At 47.4% G+C, this 16,200-nt stretch overlaps 3 protein-coding genes across 3 annotated transcripts; 2 read left to right on the top strand and 1 right to left on the bottom strand.

Annotated features, from left to right (window-relative positions):
• On the top strand, positions 685-2,640 carry LOC8075602 (interactor of constitutive active ROPs 1). The gene is made up of 3 exons (XM_002458470.2): positions 685-920; positions 1,025-1,184; positions 1,318-2,640. Exons 1-3 carry the CDS (start codon positions 907-909, stop codon positions 2,308-2,310), a joined length of 1,167 nt encoding a protein of 388 aa, XP_002458515.1. The 5' UTR covers positions 685-906; the 3' UTR covers positions 2,311-2,640.
• On the top strand, positions 7,774-11,182 carry LOC8072096 (calcyclin-binding protein). The gene is made up of 5 exons (XM_002458469.2): positions 7,774-8,017; positions 8,166-8,309; positions 9,187-9,426; positions 10,690-10,749; positions 10,831-11,182. The coding sequence occupies exons 1-5, from the start codon at positions 7,901-7,903 to the stop codon at positions 10,933-10,935; spliced, it is 666 nt and encodes a 221-aa protein (XP_002458514.1). The 5' UTR covers positions 7,774-7,900; the 3' UTR covers positions 10,936-11,182.
• On the bottom strand, positions 11,427-15,965 carry LOC8072095 (katanin p60 ATPase-containing subunit A-like 2). The gene is made up of 12 exons (XM_002456334.2): positions 15,778-15,965; positions 15,558-15,686; positions 15,377-15,432; positions 14,321-14,386; positions 14,124-14,231; positions 13,751-13,817; positions 13,453-13,537; positions 12,797-12,957; positions 12,537-12,638; positions 12,226-12,448; positions 11,909-12,066; positions 11,427-11,813 (listed from the first exon to the last, which is right to left on the bottom strand). Exons 1-11 carry the CDS (start codon positions 15,778-15,780, stop codon positions 11,921-11,923), a joined length of 1,146 nt encoding a protein of 381 aa, XP_002456379.1. The 5' UTR covers positions 15,781-15,965; the 3' UTR covers positions 11,427-11,813; positions 11,909-11,920.

The raw sequence follows: 16,200 nt of genomic DNA, 5'->3' as shown, positions 1-16,200 counted from the left end.
GGTTTTTAGGTGGGCCTAAGGAAAATTGTGGCAACAAATATCCACATGACATTAGATGCAATACAAACGTGTCCAGACGTTTTGTGCTACGCACAAGGGGCGTTGTACTCTTGCGTCCAGTATGGTCGGGAGTACAGGTCCGGTTGTGCTCACCGTCTGCACGTACCACGCGCGCCGCGTCTCGGTCTCTCGGAGCAGACGAACAGCGCGCACAGCATCTCTGTCACGTATACTCGCTGACGAGGCCAGAGGACTTTTCCTAGCAACTGTGCCCCCCTCACCCTCACTGATCATCAGCCTCCCCTCCCCGGTCCCGGGCCACTCTTCACTTGACAAGCCCATGTGCCCGTCTCACCAACTCTTCGCCAGTCGGAATTCGGAACCAGCCGTGCCGTTCCGTTCGAACCCCGAGCGCGCGCGGGCGCACCGGCCACTCGCCGCGGCTCGGGCACCCCGCATTTACGCCGACGCGGGCGGCGTACACCAACCAACCAACGCTCGGCACTTCGGCTGGTGCTGGTGGCACAGTGGCACCGCTCCCCTCTGGCTGGTTCCGCTTCCGCGTCGGCCTTTGCTCCAATGATTTTCGAATTTGAATCGCATCGCGCACCGGCACCGGTCGGTCGCGTCGGCTCCTGGGACTGGGAGCCGGGTGCGTCTCGCGGTCGCAACCTCGCCTTGCGGTCGCAGCCTCGGCCCGGATTTATTAATAGGCAGACAAATTTCCCGTCCGTTCCCACGAGAAAGGCACCAGCGGCGCTCAAACAAAGCCCTGCGCGCCGCTTGCCAGCCTCCGCCTTTCCATGACCACGCCGCTCCTGCTGTGATCCTAGGACGACGCGCCACGCCGGGGAGAGGAAAGGAGGCTGAAGCACGAGCGCCGCCGCCACGAGCTCGCGGAGGACCATGCCGAGATCCAGGTGCGTGCCGAGCTGGCCGAGATATTCGCCGCCGCCTCAGTGGCGGTGGGTGCTGCGGGTTTCGTTTCTGACACATGGCTGCTGGTGGCTGGGTTCCGTTTCAGGGGCAACGAGCCGCCGCCGCCGCGGGTGTCGCAGCGCGCGCCGCTGCACCTCAAGACGACGGCCGCCTCCGAGGCGAATGGCGCGCACCACCGCCCCGTCACCGACCGGAGCAGCCCCAAGGTCGGGGACCGGCACTCGCCGCGCAGCCCTCTGCCCGAGGTAAAGTTTCGTTTCCTTCTTCTTCTTCTTCCCCCAAACATTTTTGTCACAGATGGAAATGTCTAGAGGAGTGTTTTCGGTGCTGTGGCTCACTGTTTCGGCGGTGGCGGCGGGGTGGCAATGGGTCTTGCAGAAGAAGCGTGCAGCGGGGACGCGCGTGGCGGAGCTGGAGACCAAGCTGGGGAAGGTGCAGGACGAGCTGAAGAAGCTGCGGGAGCAGCTGGCGTCCGCTGAGGCCGCCAAGAAGGACGCGCAGGTCGCGCTCGAGGAGGCCAAGAAGCGCGTCGGGACCAAGGGAGGAAGCCCCGCCTCCACCACCACCACCACCTCTCCTCTCTCTCCCCCTTCGGCGGGGGTCGAAAGCGCGAAGAAGACCGAGGAGCTGAAGGTAACTCAGCCGGCGGCGGTCGAGGAGGAGAGCAGCATCAACGCGCCGGCGACCGATGTGTTCGAGGTCGTCCGGGCCGAGTCGGGGGACAAGGAGAACCAGAGCGCGGCTGAGGACTGCGAGGTTGTGAGCTGCGGCGAGAAGGCGGCGGCGCTGGCCGAGAAGGAGGAGGCCGTGGAGGAAGAGGAGACGAAGAAAATGATCGGGGAGGACAACGGCGCGGCGGCGGTGGAAACCGACGGCGCAGCCGAGAAGGAGAGCCCGGAGGTCGTGGAGCTGAAGGCTAAGCTGGCGGAGAAGGACAAGGAGATCGCGGCGCTCGCGGCGGAGAATGCTGAGCTGAAGAAGCAGGCCGGAGAGGCCGCGGAGGCGGCGAAGAAAGCCGGAGAGGACGCCGCGTCGAAGGCGGCACAGGCCGAGCACGATCTGAAGGAGGGCGCGGCGCGGGAGGCCCGGGTGGGCGAGCAGCTGAGGGCGTCGGAGGCCTCGCGGGAGGCACTGGACGGCGAGCTGCGGCGCCTGCGCGTGCAGACCGAGCAATGGCGCAAGGCGGCGGAGGCGGCGGCCGCGGTGCTCGGCGGGGACAACCATCTCACCGGACTGGCCGGCAACGGCAACGGTTGGGGTTCCCCCGCCACGATGCCCGACGACGGCGACGACGAGGGCTTCGGTGGCAAGCGGAAGGGCGCCGGCATCCGGGTGCTCGGCGACCTGTGGAAGAAGAAAGGGAGCAAGTGATGAAGCCTTGCCGCGGAAGGGGGGATCGTGTCTCGAATTTCGCAATGGTGAGCTCGCTCAGTCCGCCAGCTTGAATTCCATGCCTGCCTTGCACTAGCTTAGCTCCATCATTTTACCGCGTTTTGGTTCGGATTCTACTATATGTTTGTATGATGATGATGAGATGATGCTCGTGAGATTGAACTTCTGTGTGTCTGTAACGCCTGATCCCGCTGCTGCTGCTGCTGCTGCCTGCTACCTCAGCGTAAGGAGCAACCAAGATGGTTTGATGTTTTACTGCATTGCGGTGCTGTTGATGATGGAGTAAATGCTTTGGGTGATCTTCTCTTTTGTTTTTTGTGATGGAATTGAGGAATGCTTGATTGGAGCATCTGGAAATGCCTCTTGTCCCTCGAACGAATTCCAAGATATCATTGCAACGCGTAGGATCTTTCAGTGGCCTTCAGGAAAAAAAAAACGCTGGAATCAAAATGGGATTCATCATAATACTGGCTGATTGTATGGTCGGCTGTTCATGATACTTCCAGCGTATGATTGCAGCTGATGAGAAGATTGTTGATTGATTTGAGCAGCGCAATGAAATACGTAGCATCTTGGTGAATATCCGTAGGACCTACTGATAATTTGATTTCAAGGTGTCTAGCTATAAATCATAATAACCAAGCATCCTCAGCGCAGCCACTCCGCCAGGCCGGCCACAAGCCCCCATGGACCTCGTGATCACGAACGAGTTTGAGGACCGCCGGAGAAGGTGAAGATGGTCGAGGCAGGATCATCCTCTGATAGTCTGATGCCGAGGCCGCCGCTGATCGATTGCAATCACGGACATCGAAGCCGAATCCGTTCTGGAACGACGCCATTACGATGGCCATAAGTGGGCCCGTTTCCGCATAGGCCGGATGGCAGTCGTGGACTGGGCCCCGATTCTTTTTTTTTTGAAGGGAGACTGGGCCCCGATTCAGGCAGTGTACTGTCTTTGTAGGTTCGTTGTCTGATTCGATGCGACATTTTTTTTTGTATCTAGTAGTAGTTTTGTACCGCTCTGGATTATATGGAAAATTAAATCTTTGACTAATATCTAAAGTAATTTTTATAGACTGACAACATGATGTTTGGGCGTCACTTTTCTACTTAATCAGGATAATTTGTAGAAAATGGTCAAAATACCATTAAGATAGAGCTTATGTGTCGAATCTATCAGCTATATGTCCAATCTGTCAGCTATATTTAATAGTGTTTTTGTCTCACAAATCAGTAAATAATACTTTCAACTATGACTTTTCAGCTAAATGAATAAGGACTTGTTTACTTCCACATCGAATCTTTAGACGTACGCATGGAGTATTAAATATAGATAAAAATAAAAACTAATTGCACAGTTTGGTCGAAATTGATGAGACGAATCTTTTGAGTCTAGTTAGTCCATGGTTGGACAATAATTATCACAAACAAATGAAAGTGCCACAGTGTCGTGAAATTTTTTTCCCTAAGGAACTAAACACGGCCCAAGGTCTAAGGGTTTATCTTGAAGACATGCAACAATTTATAACAACAACAAAACATGACTAGGGCCAAATTGTATATATGAGTCGTTTTCTATCTTCTTGTGAACTAGGAGTCAAAACAATCACACTTTGCGGCTTCTCGCTCCCACCTCCTCCGAGTTTGTAGCATGAAACAAGAACAAAGAGGAAGCCCGACCAGACAAGGCTTTAGGCCTTGTTTAGTTCTTAAAAAATTTTGCAAAGTTTTTCAGCTTTTCTGTCACATTGAATTTTGCGGCATATATATATGGAATATTAAATATAAACAAAAGAAATAACTAATTATATAGTTTATTTATAATTTACGAGATAATTCTTTCGAGCCTAAGTAGTCCATAATTGGACAATATTTGTCAAATATAAACGAAACAGTGTATATTTTGTAAAAATTTTTGGAACTAAATAAAGTACACTCGTTTCGTCACGGAACTCGATTTGAGAGATGCCATTTGAAACAATAGGGACAAGTAGTTAAAAGAATATATACCATAACTAGATACATTATTAAAACAATATATAAAAAACATATAATTTTATCATAGTACCGAGTTAAAGTATCTTAAGTTTGATTAATTTTAAAAATGGCAGAAATAATATCGTCTTGTTCGTTTGAGCTTATCAGCTGAATCTACCAACTATTCAATGTTGTTTTTCTCTCATAACAAATCAGCAAATAATACTTTCTATCATAGCTTATCAGTGAGGACGAATGTATCTAGAATTAAATTCTTCTATGGACAGAGCACAGAGGTACTACCACCAAGGAAACCTTGATAGAATTTTAATATCCATGGAATCAAACCAAGTTCATCACCAGCCTGACGAGCGGATTTTTCGGGGTTCTAATGGGCAGCACCAGGCCACCAGCCACAGGATGGCTTGTGTATTCGTTTCGAAAACCAGCAGGAACAAACAACTAGCAAGAGTATAAAACCTCGAGCAAAGGTCGTCGGATGGACCACCTGAGAAGACTGCAAAAATGGCCGGCTAAAAACGTGGAGTTTACAGGCAAAAGCGACCAAAAGCGCGCCCTTTTACACCCGTGTATGTTTTTCACAGCGCGAGACTGCAGAAATGCAGAAGCAATCAAGATTTTTTGGTTGGTCCACACGACACTCGTGGGCGCATGAATGATCCAGTAGCTAGGTTGCTAGGGAAAAAAGATGATTAGGGCTCACTGTATTGTAGCACTATCGTCAACTAACATTAGCTAATCATGGACAAAATCCATACAAGATCGCGCCCGCACAGCCGCTAGCGCTAGGGACGAGACGAGGGGGGATCCGTACATCGAGCAGCAGCATGTGTGCATGCATTGCCTTGGCTTTTCCCTGTCCGTCCCCTGCTGCCACGCCTACGCCTACCTCTCTCCCCCTGTGGAAGCTTTGCCGCCGCATGCGTCCTCCGCGCATTGTGGCCTCTCCTCCGGCCCTCACGCTCGTCGCCACGGGACCGGGGGAAAAGGCGAAAGCGAAGCAGAGGCCCAGAGGGGGGGGGGGGGGTGCAGATCGTGCAGTGGCAGCAGTGCGACGCAAAGCGCGCGGGCGGGGGCACGCAGAGCACGGCCGCGCGGGGCAGCCCGGCACGGCACCCTACTTTTTGCCCGTCGCGTGCGGTGGCGCGGGGCAGAGCGGCATGTCGCTAGCTGTTTGGCGCCCTGTAGCCCCGCCCCGGGGGCCCGCGAACGTACGCGCGCGCCCCGGCGCCCGCCATGGCGGTCCTCTCTTCTATCTTCTCGTCTCATGAGGTCGACGTGTCTAGACCCTGGGGGCCTGGCCTGGACGCCACCCGCCCCGCGCTGGCTGTTTGCCATTGATCATTGATGAGGACAGGGCTGTCGCGTTGCATGCATTGCCGAATCCCTCGAGCTCAGCTCAGAGCGTCAGGCTCATCAGGCCAGCCATACCCGGCCGTGCTGAACTGCTGCTGCCATCTCGACCTGTTGGACTGCTCGTGGCGCCGTGCATGTGCATGGTCTGGTCTGGTCTCTCTCGATCTCGTTCGCGGTGGCGCGGTGCCATGGCATCCATGGGCTGATGCTGGGCGCGTTGTTCCGACGGCGATAAGCATCGACGTGGCGCCGCCGCCGCCGAGACCCGCCCGCCGGTGGGCGCGAACGCATCACGTACTGCGTCTCAGATGAGATCGACTACGGCCGGGGCGGACCGGAGTGAATCGTTTTGGCGCTAGCGTTATCCTGCTTGCTTTTATTACCGGCGTCGTGGTCGCGGACGACGTTAAGCTGGCCTGGGCGCGCCCGGTGCCCGGTGGTTAGGCGCTTTATTGGCGCGGCATGTGTCTATGTTCCCTCCGGCCTCCATGCAAGTGTGCTGTGTCCGCCCGTCCGCGCCCATGCATGTGGTGTGCTCCGGCCTGGGATCGATGAGCCCATCCAGCTCCTGTTCCGCTCTTCATCAAAGTTCCGGTGGCCTCCGTACGTACCACGATGAGCTAGCAATCTATAAAGAGTTCGTTAATTTCCTCGTCGTCCCGGCCCCCTTCGTGTCTGTACGATCGCCATGGCCAGATTGTGAGCTGTGACTTCTGAGCACGGCAGGTCGACGACGGCGCCGCCGAAGTCATCGGTTGGGCGGGGCTCTAGACGTGCGTGCCGCGCCGTGTCATGCGACGTGTGTTGTGTTGTCCATGCATGGATCGATGCTGTAGTAAAATCACACACGGATCACCGTCTGAGGCCTTGTTCGGATGTAGTTGGATTCGCATCAATCCACATATATTGGATGGGTTGGAGTAGAACTTGAACTAAATTCTACCTTAGAGCTTGTTCGTTTCACCTCGATTCAGTCAATGTAAATAACATCTAAATAAGGCCGTGGACGCCTAGTGCGGGCGAATAGGCGATGATAGGAATTGTGGGGTTTTATGAATGCGACGCCAGCCAAGGTTTTTGGCCCTCGTAGAAGTACGTACACACGTAGACTCCCGGGGCCTGGGGCAGGGATAGTATAACACGCGTACTGTAACACTAACACCTGTAATACTGCATAGTAATAGTAATACACAGTACATGGTCGCACGCACGCAGCTGTACATTTCACTCAAAAATCAAAAACTTTTCAAGATTCCCTATCACATTAAATCTTTTAACACATACATAAAGCATTAAATATAGATAAAAACAAAAACTAGTTGTACAGTTTGTTTGTAAATCATGAGACGAATCTTTTAAGTATTACTCCAAAATCTAATTTTTTTTTCTAAAACTAAACAAGCTCTAGTTTTGCGAGTGAATAGCACTCGGTACTGATGTCGCCTTGTCCGAATAGCACTTGGTAGTAGGACACAACACACAAGACAAGCCGCGCCTGGGTCGGGGTTTGGCCAGCCTATTGCACAAACTGCTGCTGCCTGCTATCAGGACCCGGGCGTTGACAGCATTTATAGGGACGACAAATGCTTGGCTCGGTGACCACACCACACACCACCACCAAAATGACTAGTCGTAGTCGTAGTAGCAACTCCGACTCCGAGTAAACATGTTTCTACTATAGGCGCCAGGCGTCTGGGCGCAGGGGCACGCATGGCTTGCCATGAAAAGCTCATTGGATGATGGCACACAGTTGATAGCTCGTTCATTTGTGCTCTCAGTGTTTATCGTCCGCGTGATTTGATCCTTGGCATAATACATAGAATAGAAGCAGTGGGGCATGAGGATCGGATCTGAACCTAGTACAAATTCAAAACACACACACACACACAAACACAAGACGGAACTGTAAAGTTGGGCCATGAAAGCACAATTACCAATTCCTTCTCATACCGTTAGGGTAAGCCACAGGTCTTGGCCCATCACTGTAAAGTTGGGCTAGAAACCATCTTCCCCTGATCCGGCCCATTTCTCTCCGCACAAAACCGTCTTTTGTTTGTTTTTCTTATCACCACGGCTCTAGAACCTTCCGTCTCCTTCCATTCGAGCCAGCAAACCCCGCACAAACCCTTCATAAGCCGGCAGAATCACGCACCCGCCTCCAACCCAGAAGAGGCCTCGAGAGAGAACGGCTGGAAGAACCGAGAGCGCTCCAGAGATGTCGGCGGACGACCTGCGATCGGAGCTGGACGAGCTGCGGCGGCTGGAGGGCCTCGCCAAGCACCCCCGCGTCCAGACCCTCCTCGCCAACGAGATCCGCAACGTTGAGGCAAAGGTTGCGCCTTTTCTTCCTCTGTTCTATTTTTGCTCTTCTCTCCCCATTTTCTCGTTCTCCCCGCCGATCTCATTCGGCGCCTGGGTGGACTCCGATCCGTTTCTTCCGATTGTCTCTTTGCGCTGTCTGATACCGATTGCGATGGCAGTTGGCGAAGGCAACCGAACCGTCGCCGGAGCCACTGGCGGCGGCTTCCGCGCCCGCGCCCGCGCCCGCCCCCGCGGCGCGTCCTGTTTTAAACTACGTCACGTTGGGGTCGTTCAGCTGGGACCAGGACAACGAGAAGATCAAGGTACGTTGTTACTTGTTTTTATTAGTTTTGTCCTGTCAGTTGGTTTGTATAAGCTGGCATTGCATCTTTACCAATCGTTTAGTCTCCTAGGGCATTAGTCAATTGCGGATGACAGTGCTAAGTTCTGAAAATTATCCAGTCGCCACTATGTTTGGCAAGTAACGTTTTCATTTAGGCCTTGTTTAATTCCCCACCAAAAAAGAAAACTTTTCACTCATCCCATCGAATCTTTGGACATAGACGAAAACAAAAACTAATTGCACAGTAAATCGTGAGACAAATCTTTTAAGCCTAATTAGTCTATGATTGGACACCAATTGCCAAATAAAACGAAAATGCTACAGCAGTAGCTAAATCCAATAGCTTTTCGGAACTAAACAATGCCTAATGAAAGAAGATGAACTGTGAATTAGTTTAAGGCTATGTTGGAGCTATGTGAATAAATTGCCAGCCTTTTCTGGCGTCAGCCATGGATTGGATATTATGATCTTCATCTTTTGCACCAAAAGTTCGTATTTCAAGAAAGAAATTTGTTTGTCTTGCTCACTATTAGTATATCTCCAGTAGTCCGGTAGTTTTAAGAATTATGTGCAACTGGAGTTAGAAACCACTGCTGAGATCATGGTTGTCATGAAGCTATGGCCACATAATATTTCTTGTTGCATCATCAATGATTAAGATGAATTCATATGGTACGTTGCAAATTCCAAATCTATTTATTTTCCAGCTCAGTTAGTGCTTATAGTTCATATATGGCTTTCATTCTGTTAGTTAGTTCACCAAGCCAACATTCTGTTAGTTCACCATGCTCACATATAGTGCTTAATCATTTTGATAATATTTTGCTCTTGATTGACTTTACTATATCCATGTCTAGATATATGTCTCCCTTGAGGGAGTTGAGCAAGAGAAGGTGGAGACTACTTTCAAGCCAACATCAGTAGATGTAAAGTTTCATGATGTCAAAGGCAAGAATTATCGGTGTGCTATACCAAAGCTCAACAAGGAAATTGTTCCTGAGAAATGTAAGGTTGTGGTGAAGCCAACAAAGGTTATTATTACCCTTTTCAAGGCTTCTAAAGGCAACTGGTTAGACTTGCACTTCAAGGAAGACAAGGTACTTACTATGCTGAACTAATATGTTTGTCTTTGTGATTTTCAAAGTTCAAATAGTTCTAATCTATACGATATTGGACTGCCCTGGATGACTGAAAATTAGTCTGTAGTACACTACTTTTGTTGATTCTGTCAACTCACATTAAAATTTTGTAGCTAGACATTAGAGAGTGTCTAGTGCCTAGTGGGAATCACATGGATGGATAACCCAGTCAATTCCGTTGGTTGGGTTTACTTCCACTCCTGAATGAAACACTGTTCTATTGAGGCAATTAGGGAAAAAAACATTATTGGCTGTTGAACTTTTTGCATCGGATAGGTTATGAAGAGCTCACCACACTGATTTATCACTAGGGACCAATAAACTTCTCTGTGGGTGAATTCTGTTATATTGATTGCTGGAAACTGACAAGTTTGCATCTATTGCCATTGTTGGATCACTGTGCCATCTTATTTTATTTTTTGTCTTCTATTTGTTGTGGTAGTTTTGGGGCTGCATATCTGGTGGAAATGACACAAATGTTAGAAACGGACTAGTGAAAATTCATAAAAAAGAAATCCTTACAAATTCATTCATGCAAATTTTCAGGTCTAAACTCAAATCATGCTTAAAAATAAAAGTAAAAATTTCAGGGGTAATAGCGCAGACAATTTTTCCCTTAAAGTTTGTCCTTTAGATATACTTTAAAAAGTAGTCAAGTTCCAACTTGAATTTTGTCCTATGTTTTTTTTAATGAATTTGTACTCCATCCCCAACCTTAGTTACCTGGGCTCTTCGGGAGGTCTGTTTCTACATGATAATATCAAAGTAGTTCTTCTGTTGTTACCTGTGAAAAACAATTAGGGCTTTTACTGACCATTTTCTCAGGTATTTCATGGAACTGGGTAATAGTTGTTGTTACTAATAAGAAAGAATAAAATTCTGGCTTCCTTTTCTAAGTCAATTCATTTCAAACTTGACTAAATTTATATAAAAAAATATTTTCATACCAAATGATTATCACTAGATTAAGCCCTATTCCGTTCCAGAACTAGTGGTTACCGTGAGCAATCGTGTGTATATCCAGGATATATTTTTATACCTCTTTGAAGTAATACATATTGATATTATTTTCTGTAACAACTATCAACCATCTGTGCAAATCCTAAAGCATAGATATGACCAGTGTGTCAGGCTCGTAGCACCAGTCTTACTGCTAGGTTTGTTACCTGACACTGATTACTACTGGTCAGACTAAAGACTAAAATATGTTTTCGTTGACAGTTCAAGCCAAGCATGGACAAGGAAAAGGATCCGATGTCAGGAATTATGGACTTAATGAAGGTAAATAAATATTTTTCCCATATGGATTAATCGAGAGTTTCTTGTGATCATTCTGTGACTTTGTTACATGCATTCTTACAGAACATGTATGAGGAAGGTGACGAGGATATGAAACGCACAATAGCCAAAGCTTGGTCTGATGCCAGGTCTGGGAAGACGACTGATTCACTGAGCGGATTACGTTGAGCTGGTATAGTCGGTTGATGGACTTCTGTTTCTGATAGTTCAAACAGCGCTACAGTGTCTTGTTCGTGTTAGTGCTTGTTTATCTTATATTTGTGAGTGAAGTTGGACGTGCCAGGCTTATGGAAATATCTCCTCTTGAACGGAGAAAAAAACATATCAGGTCCAAGAGGTTTTATGGTTTTGTGGTGCTTTTCTGCTTGCTGCGTAAGCGAAGTAATGCTAGTAACAGCTTGAGCTAGGCAAGCAATATCGTATTTGTGATGCTTAAAAATATGCTTCGTATCAATTCTAAGGCCATAACTGGCTGATGGCAATCAACATTTATCTGCCCGAATAGGCTAGCGATGTAGTGCTTTGCATACATAGTTGCAAAAAGGGATCCTTCCCTGCTCCGGCAAGCTGCTGTAATTGCGACTACCCAGCAGCACTGAACAGCTCTCGTCGCCTGTGTGCGCCCCCACCCCCCAACCATACAATGCAAGAATATGTTGTTAAAGCTAGGTTTAACGAGCTGGACATTTGCACCAACAATCAGAAGAAACTTAGACCAGCTCTCTGGCTCGCTTTCCGTTCAATATAACCAGAGTGTACTTTTCTGCAGGGTACCTAACATTTATTTGACACGTAACTAGACAACGAATCAATTTTTTTTTTTGCTGTAAGTTCAAGGCTTCGGGAAAATCTCAGCCTGCATGAGAAGAGCCACAGAGATCTGAGCAGCAAGCACCTGCACCTCGCACTTCAACCTATGCGTACTGCAGCCAGAGGGAAATTGCAATCTGCTGGGACTGGGAGCCTCGTTACCAGAGCAACCATTTTGACAACACGGGACAATCATCAACCTACGCTCTAGTTCCGTGATTCAATGGAACATCAACCTGCAAGAGATCATGCTTTCAGTAAGGAAAAAGAATTGCGGTTTCCGTCCAGCACATTTCAGTTGGGCAGATTTTGTCAAAGCCTGAAGCCATACCTGATAACAAGATCATGCTGACTCTGAACAAAGGACCTGGCTACCATAGTCCTGGTTGAACTTCTCATAGCGATGTGCATGGAGATGGGCTGACGGCCTAGTGTTCCTTAATGCAAGTTCAATATCTTCAGGTTTCAGAGGACCAACCTCAGGCAGTTCTGCATATTCAGATAAAAAAAAAAGAAATATAAAGATATGTTCATTGGGCCTGCGGATAATAATAGGTGGAACTCAAGAACCTATATTTTGGGTTTTAAACTAACATGGCACGAATTAAAGAAAAATCCAGTAAAAATCGTTAAAGAACCCAAACTTACCTTCCTCTGGCACCAACTCATCACTGGCTTCAAGAACTGACATGAGACGTCTGAGTGGTTGCATGGCAGCTTCTTTGCACACAAGACGGATATCTGAACCAGAGTAACCTTCAGTCTTTTCAACTAGTATGTTGTACGGAACCTCTAACTTTGAGGTAGTCGCTGGCAGAAGTTCCTCAAACATTGCTTGCCTTGCTTCAGCTTCAGGAAGCGGTACAAGAATCTGATGGACAAAGACAAAGACAGAAACAGAGGCGAAATCAATCCATTTTCCAACTTACATGATAATGTAAATGCACTACTAGACATACTCGCTTCTCAAGCCTGCGGAGCATAGCTGCATCCAATTCCCATGGAAGATTTGTAGCTGCAAGTACAAATACCAAGTCGTTTGTCTTTGTCAAACCATCCATCTGCAATAGACATTGGCATAAACATAAATGTTACATTTAACCCAGGTGCACTATTTGACGGCACAATTTCAAACCAGGAGAAGACATCAAACGAGAAATCAGGTATTACAAATCTGGGCTAGCTAATTTATACTTGACATCAAAAAACAAGCAGAAACCTGAATAAGTAGTTCAGTCTTCAAGCGACGACTAGCTTCATGCTCACTACGAGCTTCACCACGCTGGCTGATAATGGCATCTATTTCATCAAGAAATATTGTGGATGGTGCATGATGCCTAGCAAGCTCAAACAGAACTTTGACAAGCTTCTCTGAATCTCCTGCACTCGCATATGGAAAAACATTAGATTCTCCAATCCTAATAGAGAAATGAGAATACAAAAGTGAAATGTAGTGCTATACTTAAGAACAGCCAGGATTTGAGAACAAAAAAAAGTTGTTGAAGCGACCCCAATTGATTGTGCAAACTTTCAGCTCGTACTTAACATAGTAATGATAGGTCATGAATCATGCCAGGTAATGTATAGGATGGTAACGAGAGCTGCACTTGCAGTAAGATCTTTCAGATGTATTTCCCCAATCCTAATAGAGAAATGAGAACACAAAACTGGAATATAGTTCTGTACTTAATAACAGCAAGGATTTGAGAACAAAAAAAAAAATCCTCATGTTCTTCTAAAATTACGCTCCTCCACTGACTACAGCAATGCATATGTTTCATGAGTTCAACTAACAGCTGAAAGTTGAATTACATTGGTCAGAATAACAGAAGAGAATGTGAAGAAGAGATCGGGACTTGTCTAAAAATGTCATACCACGCCATTTGCTGACAATTGATGAAGCTGAAATGTTGAAGAAGGTGGTTTTGCACTCAGTAGCAACCGCTTTTGCCAGCATTGTCTAGAAAACAGGATTCAGTTAAAATTGAGAGGGCTGTCTTTGTACAAGGATAAGTGCATGAGAATATAACCAAATGCTCAACATAATAGTGACTCTGAACCATAGAACTGTGGCTAGAGCTAAGAAGGAAAAGGAAAGGATTGAAAAAAACTCGATACGTGAATCACATAAATCTGCAGGATTAGCATATTAACTAGGTATGCATGTACAAACCTTTCCTGTCCCTGGGGGGCCAAAAAGTAAGATGCCTTTCCAGGGAGAAAGAAGACCAGTGAAGTATCTGAAAATAGCACAAACAGTACACATAGATTAGTGAAAATAGAAAGATCGGCAGTCCTTCATATGCCTAGCATTGTATCTATATTATCCAATTTGTGCAGTACAAGGCGTGAATGTGTTTGTAATATTCTTCACTAAGTTTGATTCATATCAAAATTAAAACACCATTCTTTGAGCAAAATAAGGCAAGAATAGTATACTTAACTTCAGTACTTCTTACCAGCAGCAAAGAGATAACAGCTGTAAGAGAGATTAACATTCTCCTTAGACTTTTTTTTTCCTTTTAGAGGAGAAATAGCTAACTTACTTTGGGTACTTTATGGGCATGACAACAGCTTCTTTTAGAAGGCGTTTTGCATTTTCCAGTCCTTTGATGCTCTCCCATTTCACATCTGGGCTCCCGCGAATAATATCCCTGAAAGAAGGTCAAATGATGGATAAAATGTTTCAACAGCTAGATCACACCTTCCCTGATTCTTAAAGCCACAGTCAAGTTTAGATTACCTCAACAATGTCTCTGCAAGATTACGCATTTCAGCTGACTCAAATGAAGGTAGAAGGGGCTTCTGGCTACAAAAGTCACATTCAAAAGTGTGATGTTCAAGAAGATAGAATGTTTTGGAACAACTTAAAGTTATACATGAGAAAATATCATCAAATAACAATATTGGAATCCCACATGATCACCTGAGTAAAAGTTAAGAGAGTAAAAAATAAGCACTTCCAGAATAGTTAGTTGAGTTCTGCTTACTAAGCATCATCATAATTCTGTCCTTTCGAAGAAATAAATCGTGCATTGTTCAACAGGAAAGAATTGGTCATTGACTAATGTATTTTTATTTCAGCACAAACTTCTGCTGGAAGATATCCCTTAAAAATTTAAATCGAAAAGGTTCTTGGAAAACTGCTATATGCCACCAAACAAGTGTGTGTTCTACAGGTAATTTGCATCCCCAAAAAAGGATGCAATTCTAGAATAATGCTAAGTCCAATCATCTCTCAGGTATGACAAAAGTTATTAAAAATATATACTAATATTTTTCATCACTCTACCTATTTAATTTAAAGTCATAAATGTTGACAGTAATTTTTTATATAAAACTAATTAACCTAAGATAGTACCTAGACTGAAACATCCTTTCCGGGATGGACGGTAGTACGGGCGTACGGCAACAAGGGCGTACCGCAACAAGGCAAGGGACCACGATCTTTGATTCCCGTTTGAGCTATGTTTGTCACATGGTATACAAGGGACTGCGTGGTGCATTCATGCATTCAGTGAATGAAGCAGCCAAAATCGGATTGAGTTGGCACCCCACTCGCTATCTATATCAGGATGTCGACTAAATCATAGATCTCTCTATCTGTATCCCCACCAAAAGCATCCCGAGAAAGTCAGTGATACACTAGGTGAACCCCCTTTCTTTCCCAGCAACCTACATCCATCCATTGCCCGATCCTACTGGCAACTGCTCAAGATCTGTTCCGCAACCCCGCATCACATGCAGTGCAGCATAAGAAACGCAATGCTGAAAAGTAAAGGCAAGCAAGAGTGCTCACATCACATCAGCGTTTCCATCGCGAATCGCGGCGGCTCGGACCTGGGTCTGCCTGGCCTGAAACAAGACGGTACCGGGATCAAACAATCAACCAAACCCAGCTGACAACACAACATACAGCTGCATGCATCGGGACGAAACAGAGGATCACAGGCCGGGGGGGGGGCCGCAGTCCACACAACCTGCTGCTCGAACTGCTCGTAGACCGCCAAATCGGAGGTCCTCTTCGGCACGCTCCCGTTGGCGTGCCCGTTCTGCTCCTCCGGCTCCTTCTTGCCCCCGAATCTGGACTCCCAGAACCCCTTGAAATCCTGGGAACAACGAACGCGGAGACGGGAGTCAACATACCGCACGGAAGCGAGAGACCGCTGCGGCGGGAAGTAAGAAACATGAGCTACTCGCCATTGATTCACGGCCGGCGGCGCGCTTCGGCGGCTGCCTGTCCCCGGTACCTCGGGGGAGGGAGAGAGCGAGCGAGCGACTGGAGTCGACGAGTGTACTCTCCCCGGAGACTAGGGGGAGAGGGGGGACGGGAACTAGTACCGGGCAGGGATCCGGGGGTGGGACCCGCCAAACTTTGTCGAGGTGCCAACGAGGTCACACTCGCCCAGATCCGGCCCATACGTCGCGTGGCACATGTGTGAGACTTGTTTATTCATTTATTCATCAAACTCCCTCGCTTCGCTAACGTATTTGCTTCAATTTGTCTGTGGAAGAGTCATTTCCTAATATTTTTTTCTCACAACAAATCAGACTAAACGACCTAGCTGAAACATCGTGCGGGTCGCAGAGAGAAGAATGTGAATCATGCGCGGGGTAGAAGCT

Source organism: Sorghum bicolor, chromosome 3 (genome assembly GCF_000003195.3).
Source record: "Sorghum bicolor cultivar BTx623 chromosome 3, Sorghum_bicolor_NCBIv3, whole genome shotgun sequence".
Taxonomy (NCBI): domain Eukaryota; kingdom Viridiplantae; phylum Streptophyta; class Magnoliopsida; order Poales; family Poaceae; genus Sorghum; species Sorghum bicolor.
This window is presented reverse-complemented; position numbering and strand designations above follow the sequence as displayed.